Source organism: Teleopsis dalmanni, chromosome 1 (assembly GCF_002237135.1).
Source record: "Teleopsis dalmanni isolate 2A chromosome 1, ASM223713v2, whole genome shotgun sequence".
Classification (NCBI taxonomy): domain Eukaryota; kingdom Metazoa; phylum Arthropoda; class Insecta; order Diptera; family Diopsidae; genus Teleopsis; species Teleopsis dalmanni.
In genome coordinates, this window is record NC_051846.1 from 143,649,857 (window position 1) to 143,664,803 (window position 14,947).

Genomic DNA, 14,947 nt, shown 5'->3' on the forward strand with positions numbered 1-14,947 from the left:
AGCCTATGTCTATAAAAGGATAACCTCACTTCATCGTAATAGATTGAGAGAATTGAGCACTTGTAGACAGACCAAACTCATGTTGCCGAAACCGTGGGCCAGGGAAGCGATAAAAGTGCTTAGCTATTCGCGGAGCATTCTAAGCTGGCTGACCTCACTAATTACTGGACATGGCAACTTCAAGTATCAACTCAAAAAGATAACTCTTGCTGAGGAAGACACTTGCAGACTATGTCTAGAAGAAAGGAAACAGCGGTGCATATATTATGCCAATGCCCAGCACTGGCAAGTAGGAGGAAGACTGTCTTGGGACACCATTGGGTTGGTGATGACTTGGCAGGAAACCTCAAGCTAAATGAGCTGCTTACATTAACAAAAGATGTAGTTATGCGAACGGAAGCCAAACCAGCTTTAACTCAATAACAACATCCGAGAATCGAAGGACGAAAAAGGACCCAAGTAGTTTCGTGGTCTACTTCGACTAATCCTTTAACTCAGTGGGGCCACTTGTTGGACAGTGTGCTGTCCCACCATATATATAACAACGACAAGATCAAGACATCTCTTTCATAACACGAAAGAGAAGGCAGCATCCTCCAGGAGTGAGCGACGGTGGCACTGAGAAACGGTGGCACGGAGAAACGGTGGGAGGAATGTGGGAGGCCAGCACTATTGTACGGATGTGTAACATACAGCAAAGCCTCAAATACGGCCATAAAGTAATTACAGATAGCACAAAATCTGGCATATAGAAGACTAATTAAGATTCCTTGGTATATTAGAACAACAGACATACATAGAGATCTAAGAATTGACTCAGTGAAAAAATATATCAAGTACAAAGCCCTAAAATTATTTACAAAAGTTGATACATTGCGCAACCCCACCATAACAAACCTTAAGTCCACCTCAGGACGCACAGGAAGACATACTGATCTACGGTCCGTTATCAGTTAGAACATAAATAAATGATAATGAATCTAGTATAGTTAAAGTTTAGTGTGGGGCAGGGATAAGTCCCCCAGCCACTAAAAAGTAAAACTGCGCAATAGTACTAACTCAAATCATAACAACAACAACAAAAACAACAGGTATTTTGCTTTTTTTCTTCAGATAGTTTTGAATTGTTTTAACTGAACCCCTGAATATTCCCATGCAAAGTTTTCGTAGCTCAAGCACTGATGGACAAGTACCCCGCAAATATCGTTATGCCAATTCGTTACAATAAAACCTTCCCGTCATGCTGATCAAGTGTACTTTGCATACTGTATTAATTTAAAAGAATACATAAATTCTATGAATCTAAATATAAAAATTTAGATTTTCATCAGTTAACTGTCATATTTCTTTTTCAGTTATTAAAAAATTAAAAAGTTGCAAACAACTACTTAAAGATATAAGTTATTTTGAACAATATAGTAAGATCAGTATAAATAAATTTTATATGTTTCTTGGGGAATGGCTAAAATGGCTAAAATGGCTAAATATATCGGTATCAACCGTTTGGGAAGGCTCTTTAAAATTTTTCGTGAGAATGGCGGCCTACGTAAAAGTATTCTCAAATTATGGAGGTAAATATCATCCGGTTTTTAATACCTACTTGTATAAAGAACATAAGATACACATATACACACTTTTTGAAGGAATGATGACTTAAAGATTGGTAGACTGGTTGGCGTCGACAAATACGGCAACAAGTATTTTGAGAATTCTTATTATTTCTTTGGCAGAAACAGGTGGATTGAATATGCACCACATGTACACTTCAATTACGATGCTTCCCAAATACCTGCCGAATGGTATGGCTGGATGCACTACAAGGTTTGATTCAAAATTAATTATTAATTACTTCATTTAATAAATATTAATTTGCAAAACTACTTCCAGACCGATTTGCCACCAACACGCGATGGAAACCGACCTAAATATTTTTGGATGGCTGACCATACTGAAAATCAGTCAGGAACGAAAGGTAAGAGTGTGTTTAATAAGCTAATTGAGAATCTTATAAATGATGAATGTAATCCGGTGTAAAAGTTTGATTCCAATATGCAATGTGTAATATCTGAGTCTATGCATTTCAATAATGGTTCTAAAGTTTTATAAATGATGTGTACGTTTTTGCAATTATTCCACATTGTTATTTCCATAAATAATACGGAAATGAAGTTTAATTTTTTTATGAAGATTTATTTGCAGGTTTGAATTCCAATTTGATTTGAATAACCTATAAACTCGAACTATATTACATTAACATAACTTAACATATTTTTCTCTCTTTTTTAGAACAATACATGCCATACAGTACAACTCGTCCTAAAATCCAGGCCTGGGATCCAAACGGTTGCAAAGAAAAATAGGACAAATTCAAAACATAATTCTTATTATTTAATGAGAAATGAGACTTAATTTCTCATGAGAAATGAGAATTGATTATGCTACTTCCCCAAAAACATAAAAAAAAATTCGTTTTCATTACTAAAATTTTTATTTTTATTTTCTAAATCAAAGTATGTAGGAATGAATGTAAATTAAATATTGAAAAGTAATTCATAAGATGAGTACTATTTTTCCTGTATCTTCTGATTCTGCGGCTGAGTTTCGTATCTTCTCATTAATTTGTAGTTCCGTGCGTTTCAGCGCATTTTCTAGCAATGGTGGTACGTACTTCATATTCGTTCCAATGGCATTTCATCAGTACGCAGTGTACAATATCATCTATTGCGAGTGGATCCAATCGTTTCCTAATAGAACATTGACGGTCGTTATCTGTTTGAGATGGTATTTCAGTTAAAGTGTGTGTAGAAAGTATGTTGTCATCAAACACATTCATCAATACAGTACGTGTGGCTTCTGCTGCAGAACTCCAATTGATCTGATCGAATTTAGTTGCATTCATTTCTGTTCCATTTGGTCCAATGATAACAACTTGTCCAGAATCAGTGAGGTTGCGTTTCGGAAATTCTATTTTGATTAAATGTTCATCTTCATTCTCCATTTGCTTGTATTTTCGTTTCAGTGTATTTAGCATAAAATTCAAATTTCCTCTACTTGCATAGCGATAATATAATTCATCGATGATATTGTTCTTTTTAGAAATCCCTGAAGTTATCAAACAGCTGTTAACATTATCCTTAAAAAAACTATTTTGGATTCCGGTTATAGATAAGTGATTCCTTTTGGTTTTTAATACCGCTCGACATTTCTTAGCAAGCTTTTTAATAGATTTTGGGATTATGAAACCTTCATTCTTACTACATTGAATAAAATCAGGTTTTATTGATCTTGAATATAATATAGTTAGAGGTGAAGTACTACTTTCGCTTCTTGATGGAACAAGACATGATTCGTTTTTAGTAGATTGAGTTACGAAACTTTCGTTTTTATTATCTTTTGCATAACTGGATGATGTTGTAGGTAGAGGTGAATCAGTACTTTTGATTTTTGATGTAGCAGGATGTACTTTCTTCATAAGTGAAAGGACTGAAAGTGTTCTCAAAGTTTTTGGAGTTACCAAATTATTTTTTTTTGATTCGAAAAACTTTTCGACTATATCGAAGTCACTATTTTCAAGACATATTCTCTTCGTTGGTGGATAGAAATTTTCTTCAGGAAATTTGGATGACATTTCAGTTGCGGGTGTTGATGTCTGTTCACTGCTAATTGATTCCATTTTAATTACAAAAAGTTCGTGAATGAGTATAATAAATATTTCGTTTGTTAAAACATCCTTCAGATGTTTCTGATTCTTCTCAGAGTTACTCGTACTGTATTGCAATAACTTCTCAATATATAAGTCTAATTTTTCTTGTAGTGTTCGGTTGTCTTCTACGAAATCAGAATTATTTTTTTCCAAATTCAACAGATGATCTGCGAGTTGTTTAATTATTTCTCTCCAATTTCCATCTTTTTTCTCCATCTGATTTAAATCGGTTTTAAACATTTTTAAAAATTCACTTTAGATAGTTATTTGAAAAACTTATAGAAATATTATTTATTGTCTACTGCTCGATTTGGAATGAATGTTTGATGTTAATACAGCGCTATTTTATATTCGAAATTTTAACCTTGAAAGTTTTAATTATGGTGAATGTGTCGTATTATTTTTGATACCTGAAAATCGTAAAGATAGTGCCATAAGTTTTAATTTGCAATAGAATTTTTACCTGCGTTTCATAGTTGCGAAGAATTTTTGGTTTGTCTGTGGTAGTTATAAATCTAAACATTTTTACACACATGTATCCATTGTTTAAAAGTAATTTGCAAATATACTTATATATCGAGATAAATATATAGATATTAAAATTCATTTTATTAATACAATTTAGGTAATACCTATATATCTTTTTTGTATATAGAATAGTATATTTGTACTTTAGAGTAGTTGTGAGTTCTTTTTTTATCAATGATTGGTGAAAAGGAGCCTGATGTAAATAGAAAATAAAAGCTTATATAACACTTAATTGTCCATATAGTATAATTTTTTTGTTCATAATAAGACTCTGTTTCAAAATGTGAATTTTTACTTATATCTCTCCCTAAATCTCCTATCGATATATATATAAGTTTTTGTTCTAATATAAATGTTGCTATAAACTAATTACTTGGTAATATACTTTTAAAGGTACTTATGATTTTTTTTGCTAATAGATGAAGTTTTATTAAAATTCATCTATTGGAGTCTCCTATTTAGACTCCACTCTCAATATTAGTTTTCGCATTTGTTTTAATATCTAAAACCGATTTTTTCAACGATGCAGCTCATCAACTCATCAAGAATACTGAAAAGAATATGGGCGACTATGATCGTTGTTTCAATAAATATAATTTCACTTTCCATCCATGTCAGCGAAATGCTTACAAATGGTTTCTAAGAAGTACTATCAACTTTAAGTACTAAATTTAAATTTAAATTTAAATTACTCATATAATAAGTGAAATGGATGTTGAACGAAATAAATTATTCTACAATAAAGACTATGAGTATTGCTGAAGATAGATTTTTATGGTAAACACCGGTGTTTCTCATAATATTATGCAAAAATGATATAGGGTATTTAACGTATTTAGTGCACTATTTAGTGTACCTTACCTTCTAAGCCCAGTTAAATTAAATTTTTTGTTTAATGTTATTTATTATATTTTTCTGCCAATCGTCTGTATAAACTTAATAATCAGACTCCAAAAAAATTGAGAAATATAATAAAAATAGCATATCAAAAGTAATAATCAGTAATAAATAATGAGAAGTCTATATTAAATGGTAATATCAATTGCGTTAAGTCTATGCTAATTAAGGTCATAACATTTATAATCTATAAGAAACCATTTGAAATCTTCAGAACCAATGCGACATGAAGATCACACTTTGGTTGTAAGTAGGTAATAATCTAGGGAAATTTTTAATAAAGAAAATGAAATTACCGTGTCTAACAAAGCACTTGGTAAGCATAAAAGTACTTTTTCCTGAAAATTCCAATACCCCATTTAATTACTATTTTACTCCAAAAATTAAATATACGTTTACATTATCAAAATTCAACATCTTTATTTTCTTAATCAGATTGAATACAGAGATAAAATAGATAATAGAGGATTACCAAGCTCCCCTTAATGAACAAAAATCATATATTCATTATAATCATATTAATCGTATTCACTTTAAGAGTTACAAGCCCCACATTACATTAGTTAATTAGTTAGCTAATATGTTATCATCAAACATAATTGTACAAAATTAGTTAAGATACCAGATCTTAGTTTATGGTTTTTCGAGCACGTTTCTTATACTTCTTAGCAGTGTCAGCACATTTGCTAGTAATAGCAGCGCGTATTTCGCGTTCGTTACACCGGCACTTCATCATTACACAATGTATAATATCATTGATTTTGAGTGGATCCAATCGTTGCTTAGGTGGGCGTTGGCGATCATGAAATGCTGGAGATGGTTTTCCAGTTAAGGTGTGCGTAGAGAGTGTATCTTCATCAAATATATTTATTAACACAGCACGTGTGGCGGCTGCTGCAGAAGTCCAAGTTATTGTATCGAATTTGTGTGCTGGTATTTCTGTATTATTTGGTCCAATAATAACAACTTGTTCAGCATCCGTGAACTTGCGTTTTGGATATTCTGGTTTCAAATTTTGCTTTTCTTCAACTTCAGCTTCAACTTCGGGTTCTGCTTCTATTTTCTCATATTTTCGTTTTTGTACATATGAGTTTAAATCGTTAACATGTTCTGATAATAAGGCCATATTGAATTGCGGTGTGGGATACGCAAGGTTTCGTGCAGCTGGATAGCGAAAATACACCTCATCGAGAGCAAATTTTTTAATGCTTTTCGGTGTTTCATCTTTTTTACAATCAGTCAAATTTTCTTTTTTTGAACTGAAAGATGTTTCGGTTATATATTCATCACTCTTTTCAGTTTTTGGTGTAATCACACATGGTAATTTGATAGACAAAGCCAAATTTTCTTCCTCGAGATATATCCGATTCTTCTCTGAGTTGCTGAATTGCAATAACTTTTCAATATATATGTCCAATTGTCTAATTCCTTCTAGCGTGAGTTTGTCTTCTACGAAATCGGTATTTTTTCTTTCCAAATCCAACAAATGATCTGCGAGTTGTTTAATTATATCTCTCCAATATCCATCTTTTTTCTCCGTCTGATTTAAATCGGCTTTAAACATTTTTAAAAATTCACTTTTCCAACAGTTATTTGATAAACTTGAAAGAATGTTAGTTGTTCTTTATTGCTCTATTAGGAATAAATATTTGATGTTAATATAGCGGTCTTTTATATTCGATATTTTAACCTTGTACTTTTTAATTATGAGGACTGTGTGATATTACGAGAAGTCAATTTGATACCTGTAAATCGCGAAGATGACATTGAGTATCATAAGTAGTATTTCATACTGGAATTACTACCTGTCCTTCATAATTACATGGAAATTTTGTCTGATATAGTTATAAATCTTAATATTTATACATACATACACTTACACATTGTTTAATCACAATTTGCAAATGCATATTTATATGCGTAGAAGTAAATAAAATATTTATTTCATTTAAACAAAATAGATAATATACACTTTTTTACATAGCAAAATACATACATATTCTTCAAAATTTAGGAATGTGAATATGGCAGACAAAAAAAAACGAATTGCTAAATTTGTTTGGTTATTTGAGATTTATTTTATTTGTGTATTTAATTTAGTTCATTTTTTTATGCGATAAATTTCTCACTTTAGGTACAAAAATTTTTAATTGTCTCTGTAAACTTACTATTGATACGCCAAAAAGAGTTCAAAATAATATATGAAAATTAATATGTATAGAAATATAATACAAATATAGCTCTAAAAGATTTTTATCAGTTTAAAGAGTAAGCCTTTATCTTCCTCTCAAGTAGCAACAAATCAGCCGCTTTGAAAATCAACCAACGCGGTTCATTAAGAACTCTATTTTTGTAAGATTTGACAGTGGGAAAATATTACCCAATTTCCAAGCATTTACTTTATCTATATACATAAAAGAAAGTCGTGTTAGTTAGACCACTCATAACTCAAGAACGGCTGAACCGATTTTAATTATCTTTGATTTGTTGGAATCGTCTCCGCTCTGAATAGCAGAATACATTATAAAATATTGAAAAAATCCACTAATTTTAGCAAAAATAATAAATTTGTAAATGCTGTTTCAAACTGTTGACAGTTCGACTGTTCGACAGTTTGAGTGATATTGATTTCTTTTTAAATTTTGTTTTCAAATATTTCAAATATTTGAAATTTCAAATATAATAAATTCAAATATAATAAATAAATATTGTTGTCAATATACCATCGAATCCACTTGACCTGTGGAACAAATATAAGGATAACATGTCAGAAGACATTTTACATAGAATTCGTGTCAGTTCAAGAAATCCCGATCTTGAGGTGAATGATGAAATAATCATAATCAGGCTTTGCTCTTGATCGAAGACATATGTTACCATACCTGCGGTAGTTTGTTAGTCAGATTAGGAATGCCAGCTCCTGATCGTGGAATAAATAACGCATTTAATCGAGAATTAGAACGTGAACGTGAATATGATCGTCATGAATTAGACCAATCAGTTCAAACTAATGTACCTCTATTGAATCCGCAACAGAAGGAATTTTAACATTAATGAAAGCGATTGATGAAGAAAATGGTGACTTTTTTTCCTGAACGCCCCCGGTGGGACTAGTAAAACATTCCTCATGTCATTAATTTTGGCCACTGTTCGTGCGATATTCCGACATTGCGGTAGCAGTTGCTTCTTCTGAAATAGCGGCTACATTGTTAGAAGGATGCCGTACGCCTCATTGAGCGTTAAAATTGCCGTTAAACCTTCAAACTATCGAGCAACCGATATGTAATATTGCGAAGCATTCTGCAATGGCTAAAGTTTTAGTAGCATCTAAAATCATCATCTGGGACGAATGCACAATGGCGCATAAACCCGCATTAGAAGCACTTGACAGAACATTGAAAGATCTTCGCAATGACTGGAAATGTTTTGGAGGCGCAATGATTTTACTATCTGGCGATTTTCGCCAAACACTCCTAGTCATTCCAAAATCGACTGCTGCCGACGAATTAAATGCTTGCCTTAAATCATCAAATCTTTGGCGCTATGTGAAGAAACTTCAGCTGGTAACAAACATGAGAGTTGCATTGGTCAACGATACATCTGCTGAAGAGTTCTCCAAGCAATTGCTGTTAATCGGTAATGGCCGTGTAACTGTTGAAGAATCGAGCGGATTAATTGCATTTCCTTCAAATTTTTGCAATTTCGTGTCATCAAAAGACGAACTCATCAATAAAGTATTTCCGAACATCATTGATAATCATAAAAACAAAAAATGGTTGGGTGAGCGAGCAATTTTGGCAGCTGAGAACAAAGATCTGAATGACTTAAACTTTGTAATTCAAAATCAAATCGTTGGTACTCTGCATACATTCAAATCTATTGACTGTGTAACAAACGAAGAAGAAGCTACCAACTATCCAACTGAATTTTTGAACTCCTTGGATGTGCCTGGCTTACCACCGCACAATTTACAATTAAAGATTGGTTCGGTAGTCATTATGCTTCGAAATCTAAACCAACCAAAACTATGCAATGGAACGCGATTAGTGATAACAAAACTGATGGCTAATGTGATTCACGCAATAATACTCAAAGGAAAATTCAAAAGTGATGAAGTTCTCATTCCGAGGATTCCAATGATCTCAATCGATATGCCCTTTGAGTTTAAACGAATTCAATTTCCTATTCGGCTTGCATTCGGTATGACTATAAATAAATCACAAGGCCAATCCTTTAGTGTTTGTGGTCTGAATCTAGAAAATGCATGTTTTTCACATGGTCAATTGTACGTGGCATGTTCACGTGTAGGCAAACCATCTGCTTTATTTGTTCTTGCGCCTGATAAAAAAACAAAAAATATCGTATATCACAAGGTTCTTTATTGAAGAGAATCAATCGGAGTGCAACCCATAGGTTCTTGCTGACAGACCATTAAAATAATTAATTATATATCAATATCCTAATAAACTATTGAATACAATAAATTTTTTGTATTCATTTTATTACGTTAATAAATTTCTAAATTTAGTTTTTAATATAACATTTATTGACTGTTACGCGGTACGAAGTGACTTGATTTGAATGAGAATTGAGAATTGATTATGCTACTTCCCCAAAAACAAAAAAAAATTTATTTTCATTACTAAAATTTTTTTTTTTATTTTCTAAATCATAAAGTATGTAGGAATGAATGTAAATTAAATATTGAAAAGTAATTCATAAGATGAGTACTATTTTTCCTGTATCTTCTCATTCTGCGGCTGAGTTTCGTATCTTCTCATTAATTTGTAGTTCCGTGCGTTTCAGCGCATTTTCTAGCAATGGTGGTACGTACTTCATATTCGTTCCAATGGCATTTCATCAGTACGCAGTGTACAATATCATCTATTGCGAGTGGATCCAATCGTTTCCTAATAGAACATTGACGGTCGTTATCTGTTTGAGATGGTATTTCAGTTAAAGTGTGTGTAGAAAGTATGTTGTCATCAAACACATTCATCAATACAGTACGTGTGGCTTCTGCTGCAGAACTCCAATTGATCTGATCGAATTTAGTTGCATTCATTTCTGTTCCATTTGGTCCAATGATAACAACTTGTCCAGAATCAGTGAGGTTGCGTTTCGGAAATTCTATTTTGATTAAATGTTCATCTTCATTCTCCATTTGCTTGTATTTTCGTTTCAGTGTATTTAGCATAAAATTCAAATTTCCTCTACTTGCATAGCGATAATATAATTCATCGATGATATTGTTCTTTTTAGAATTCCCTGAAGTTATCAAACAGCTGTTAACATTATCCTTAAAGAAACTATTTTGGATTCCGGTTATAGATAAGTGATTCCTTTTGGGTTTTAATACCGCTCGACATTTCTTAGCAAGCTTTTTAATAGATTTTGGGATTATGAAACTTTCATTCTTACTACATTGAATAAAATCAGGTTTTGTTGATCTTGGAGATAATATAGTTGGAGGTGAAGTACTACTTTCGCTTTTTGATGGAACAAGACATGATTCGTTTTTAGTAGATTGAGTTACGAAACTTTCGTTTTTATTATCTTTTGCATAACTGGATGATGTTGTAGGTAGAGGTGAATCAGTACTTTTGATTTTTGATGTAACAGGATGTACTTTCTTCATAAGTGAAAGGACTGAAAGTGTTCTCAACGTTTTTGGAGTTACCAAATTATTTTTTTTTGATTCGAAAAACTTTTCGACTATATCGGAGTCACTATTTTCAAGACATATTCTCTTCGTTGGTGGATAGAAATTTTCTTCAGGAAATTTGGATGACATTTCAGTTGCGGGTGTTGATGTCTGTTCACTGCTAATTGATTCCATTTTAATTACAAAAAGTTCGTGAATGAGTATAATAAATATTTCGTTTGTTAAAACATCCTTCAGATGTTTCTGATTCTTCTCAGAGTTACTCGTACTGTATTGCAATTACTTCTCAATATATAAGTCCAATTTTTCTTGTAGTGTTCGGTTGTCTTCTACGAAATCAGAATTATTTTTTTCCAAATTCAACAGATGATCTGCGAGTTGTTTAATTATTTCTCTCCAATTTCCATCTTTTTTCTCCATCTGATTTAAATCGGTTTTAAACATTTTTAAAAATTCACTTTAGATAGTTATTTGAAAAACTTATAGAAATATTATTTATTGTCTACTGCTCGATTTGAAATGAATGTTTGATGTTAATACAGCGCTATTTTATATTCGAAATTTTAACCTTGAAAGTTTTAATTATGGTGAATGTGTCGTATTATTTTTGATACCTGAAAATCGTAAAGATAGTGCCATAAGTTTTAATTTGCAATAGAATTTTTACCTGCGTTTCATAGTTGCGAAGAATTTTTGGTTTGTCTGTGGTAGTTATAAATCTAAACATTTTTACACACATGTATCCATTGTTTAAAAGTAATTTGCAAATATACTTATATATCGAGATAAATATATAGATATTAAAATTCATTTTATTAATACAATTTAGGTAATACCTATATATCTTTTTTGTATATAGAATAGTATATTTGTACTTTAGAGTAGTTGTGAGTTCTTTTTTTATCAATGATTGGTGAAAAGGAGCCTGATGTAAATAGAAAATAAAAGCTTATATAACACTTAATTGTCCATATAGTATAATTTTTTTGTTCATAATAAGACTCTGTTTCAAAATGTGAATTTTTACTTATATCTCTCCCTAAATCTCCTATCGATATATATATAAGTTTTTGTTCTAATATAAATGTTGCTATAAACTAATTACTTGGTAATATACTTTTAAAGGTACTTATGATTTTTTTTGCTAATAGATGAAGTTTTATTAAAACTCATTTATTGGAGTCTCCTATTTAGACTTCACTCTCAATATTAGTTTTCGCATCTGTTTTAATATCTAAAACCGATTTTTTCAACGATGCAGCTCATCAACTCATCAAGATAATACTCTACTCGAATACTGTAAAGAATATGGGCGACTATGATCGTTGTTTCAATAAATATAATTTCACTTTCCATCCATGTCAGCGAAATGCTTACAAATGGTTTCTAAGAAGTACTATCAACTTTAAGTACTAAATTTAAATTTAAATTTAAATTACTCATATAATAAGTGAAATGGATGTTGAACGAAATAAATTATTCTACAATAAAGACTATGAGTATTGCTGAAGATAGATTTTTATGGTAAACACCGGTGTTTCTCATAATATTATGCAAAAATGATATAGGGTATTTAAGGTATTTAGTGCACTATTTAGTGTACCTTATCTTCTAAGCCCAGTTAAATTAAATTTTTTGTTTAATGTTATTTATTATATTTTTCTGCCAATCGTCTGTATAAACTTAATAATCAGACTCCAAAAAAATTGAGAAATATAATAAAAATAGCATATCAAAAGTAATAATCAATAATAAATAATGCGAAGTCTATATTAAATGGTAATATCAATTGCGTTAAGTCTATGCTAATTAAGGTCATAACATTTATAATCTATAAGAAACCATTTGAAATCTTCAGAACCAATGCGACATGAAGATCACACTTTGGTTGTAAGTAGGTAATAATCTATAGAAATTTTTAATAAAAAAAATGGATTTGCCGTGTCTAACAAAGCACTTGGTAAGCATAAAAGTACTTTTTCCTGAAAATTCCAATTATTAAATTAATTACTATTTTACTCCAAAAATTAAATATACGTTTACATTATCAAAATTCAACATCTTTATTTTCTTAATCAGATTGAATACAGAGATAAAATAGATAATAGAGGATTACCAAGCTCCCCTTAATGAACAAAAATCATATATTCATTATAATCATATTAATCGTATTCACTTTAAGAGTTACAAGCCCCACATTACATTAGTTAATTAGTTAGCTAATATGTTATCATCAAACATAATTGTACAAAATTAGTTAAGATACCAGATCTTAGTTTATGGTTTTTCGAGCACGTTTCTTATACTTCTTAGCAGTGTCAGCACATTTGCTAGTAATAGCAGCGCGTATTTCGCGTTCGTTACACCGGCACTTCATCATTACACAATGTATAATATCATTGATTTTGAGTGGATCCAATCGTTGCTTAGGTGGGCGTTGGCGATCATGAAATGCTGGAGATGGTTTTCCAGTTAAGGTGTGCGTAGAGAGTGTATCTTCATCAAATATATTTATTAACACAGCACGTGTGGCGGCTGCTGCAGAAGTCCAAGTTATTGTATCGAATTTGTGTGCTGGTATTTCTGTATTATTTGGTCCAATAATAACAACTTGTTCAGCATCCGTGAACTTGCGTTTTGGATATTCTGGTTTCAAATTTTGCTTTTCTTCAACTTCAGCTTCAACTTCGGGTTCTGCTTCTATTTTCTCATATTTTCGTTTTTGTACATATGAGTTTAAATCGTTAACATGTTCTGATAATAAGGCCATATTGAATTGCGGTGTGGGATACGCAAGGTTTCGTGCAGCTGGATAGCGAAAATACACCTCATCGAGAGCAAATTTTTTAATGCTTTTCGGTGTTTCATCTTTTTTACAATCAGTCAAATTTTCTTTTTTTGAACTGAAAGATGTTTCGGTTATATATTCATCACTCTTTTCAGTTTTTGGTGTAATCACACATGGTAATTTGATAGACAAAGCCAAATTTTCTTCCTCGAGATATATCCGATTCTTCTCTGAGTTGCTGAATTGCAATAACTTTTCAATATATATGTCCAATTGTCTAATTCCTTCTAGCGTGAGTTTGTCTTCTACGAAATCGGTATTTTTTCTTTCCAAATCCAACAAATGATCTGCGAGTTGTTTAATTATATCTCTCCAATATCCATCTTTTTTCTCCGTCTGATTTAAATCGGCTTTAAACATTTTTAAAAATTCACTTTTCCAACAGTTATTTGATAAACTTGAAAGAATGTTAGTTGTTCTTTATTGCTCTATTAGGAATAAATATTTGATGTTAATATAGCGGTCTTTTATATTCGATATTTTAACCTTGTACTTTTTAATTATGAGGACTGTGTGATATTACGAGAAGTCAATTTGATACCTGTAAATCGCGAAGATGACATTGAGTATCATAAGTAGTATTTCATACTGAAATTACTACCTGTCCTTCATAGTTACATGGAAATTTTGTCTGATATAGTTATAAATCTTAATATTTATACATACATACACTTACACATTGTTTAATAACAATTTGCAAATGTATATTTATATCCGTAGAAGTAAATAAAATATTTATTTCATTTAAACAAAATAGATAATATACACTTTTTTACATAGCAAAATACATACATATTCTTCAAAATTTAGGAATATGAATTTCTCACTTTAGGTACAAGAATTTTTAATTGTCTCTGTAAACTTACTATTGATACGCCAAAAAGAGTTCAAAATAATATATGAAAATTAATATATATTGAAATATAATATAAATATAGTTCTAAAAGATTTTTATCAGTTTAAAGAGTAAGCCTTTATCTTCCTCTCAAGTAGCAACAAATCAGCCGCTTTGAAAATCAACCAACGCGGTTCATTAAGAACTCTATTTTTGTAAGATTTGACAGTGGGAAAATATTACCCAATTTCCAAGCATTTACTTTATCTATATACATAAAAGAAAGTCGTGTTAGTTAGACCACTCATAACTCAAGAACGGCTGAACCGATTTTAATTATCTTTGATTTGTTGGAATCGTCTCCGCTCTGAATAGCAGAATACATTATAAAATATTGAAAAAATCCACTAATTTTAGCAAAAATAATAAATTTGTAAATGTTGTTTCAAACTGTTGACAGTTCGACAGTTT

The 14,947-nt window shown here is 31.1% G+C and overlaps 2 protein-coding genes across 2 annotated transcripts; both read left to right on the top strand.

Moving 5' to 3' along the window:
- The first annotated feature begins 1,328 nt into the window (after positions 1 to 1,328).
- Positions 1,329 to 2,483, top strand: LOC119669162 (probable NADH dehydrogenase [ubiquinone] 1 alpha subcomplex subunit 12). The gene is made up of 4 exons (XM_038078966.1): positions 1,329 to 1,571; positions 1,644 to 1,821; positions 1,888 to 1,972; positions 2,287 to 2,483. Exons 1-4 carry the CDS (start codon positions 1,459 to 1,461, stop codon positions 2,358 to 2,360), a joined length of 450 nt encoding a protein of 149 aa, XP_037934894.1. The 5' UTR covers positions 1,329 to 1,458; the 3' UTR covers positions 2,361 to 2,483.
- Positions 2,484 to 8,484: 6,001 nt separating this feature from the next.
- On the top strand, positions 8,485 to 9,513 carry LOC119666366 (ATP-dependent DNA helicase pif1-like). The gene has a single exon (XM_038075647.1). The coding sequence runs from the start codon at positions 8,485 to 8,487 to the stop codon at positions 9,511 to 9,513; it is 1,029 nt and encodes a 342-aa protein (XP_037931575.1).
- The last annotated feature ends 5,434 nt before the right edge of the window (positions 9,514 to 14,947 follow it).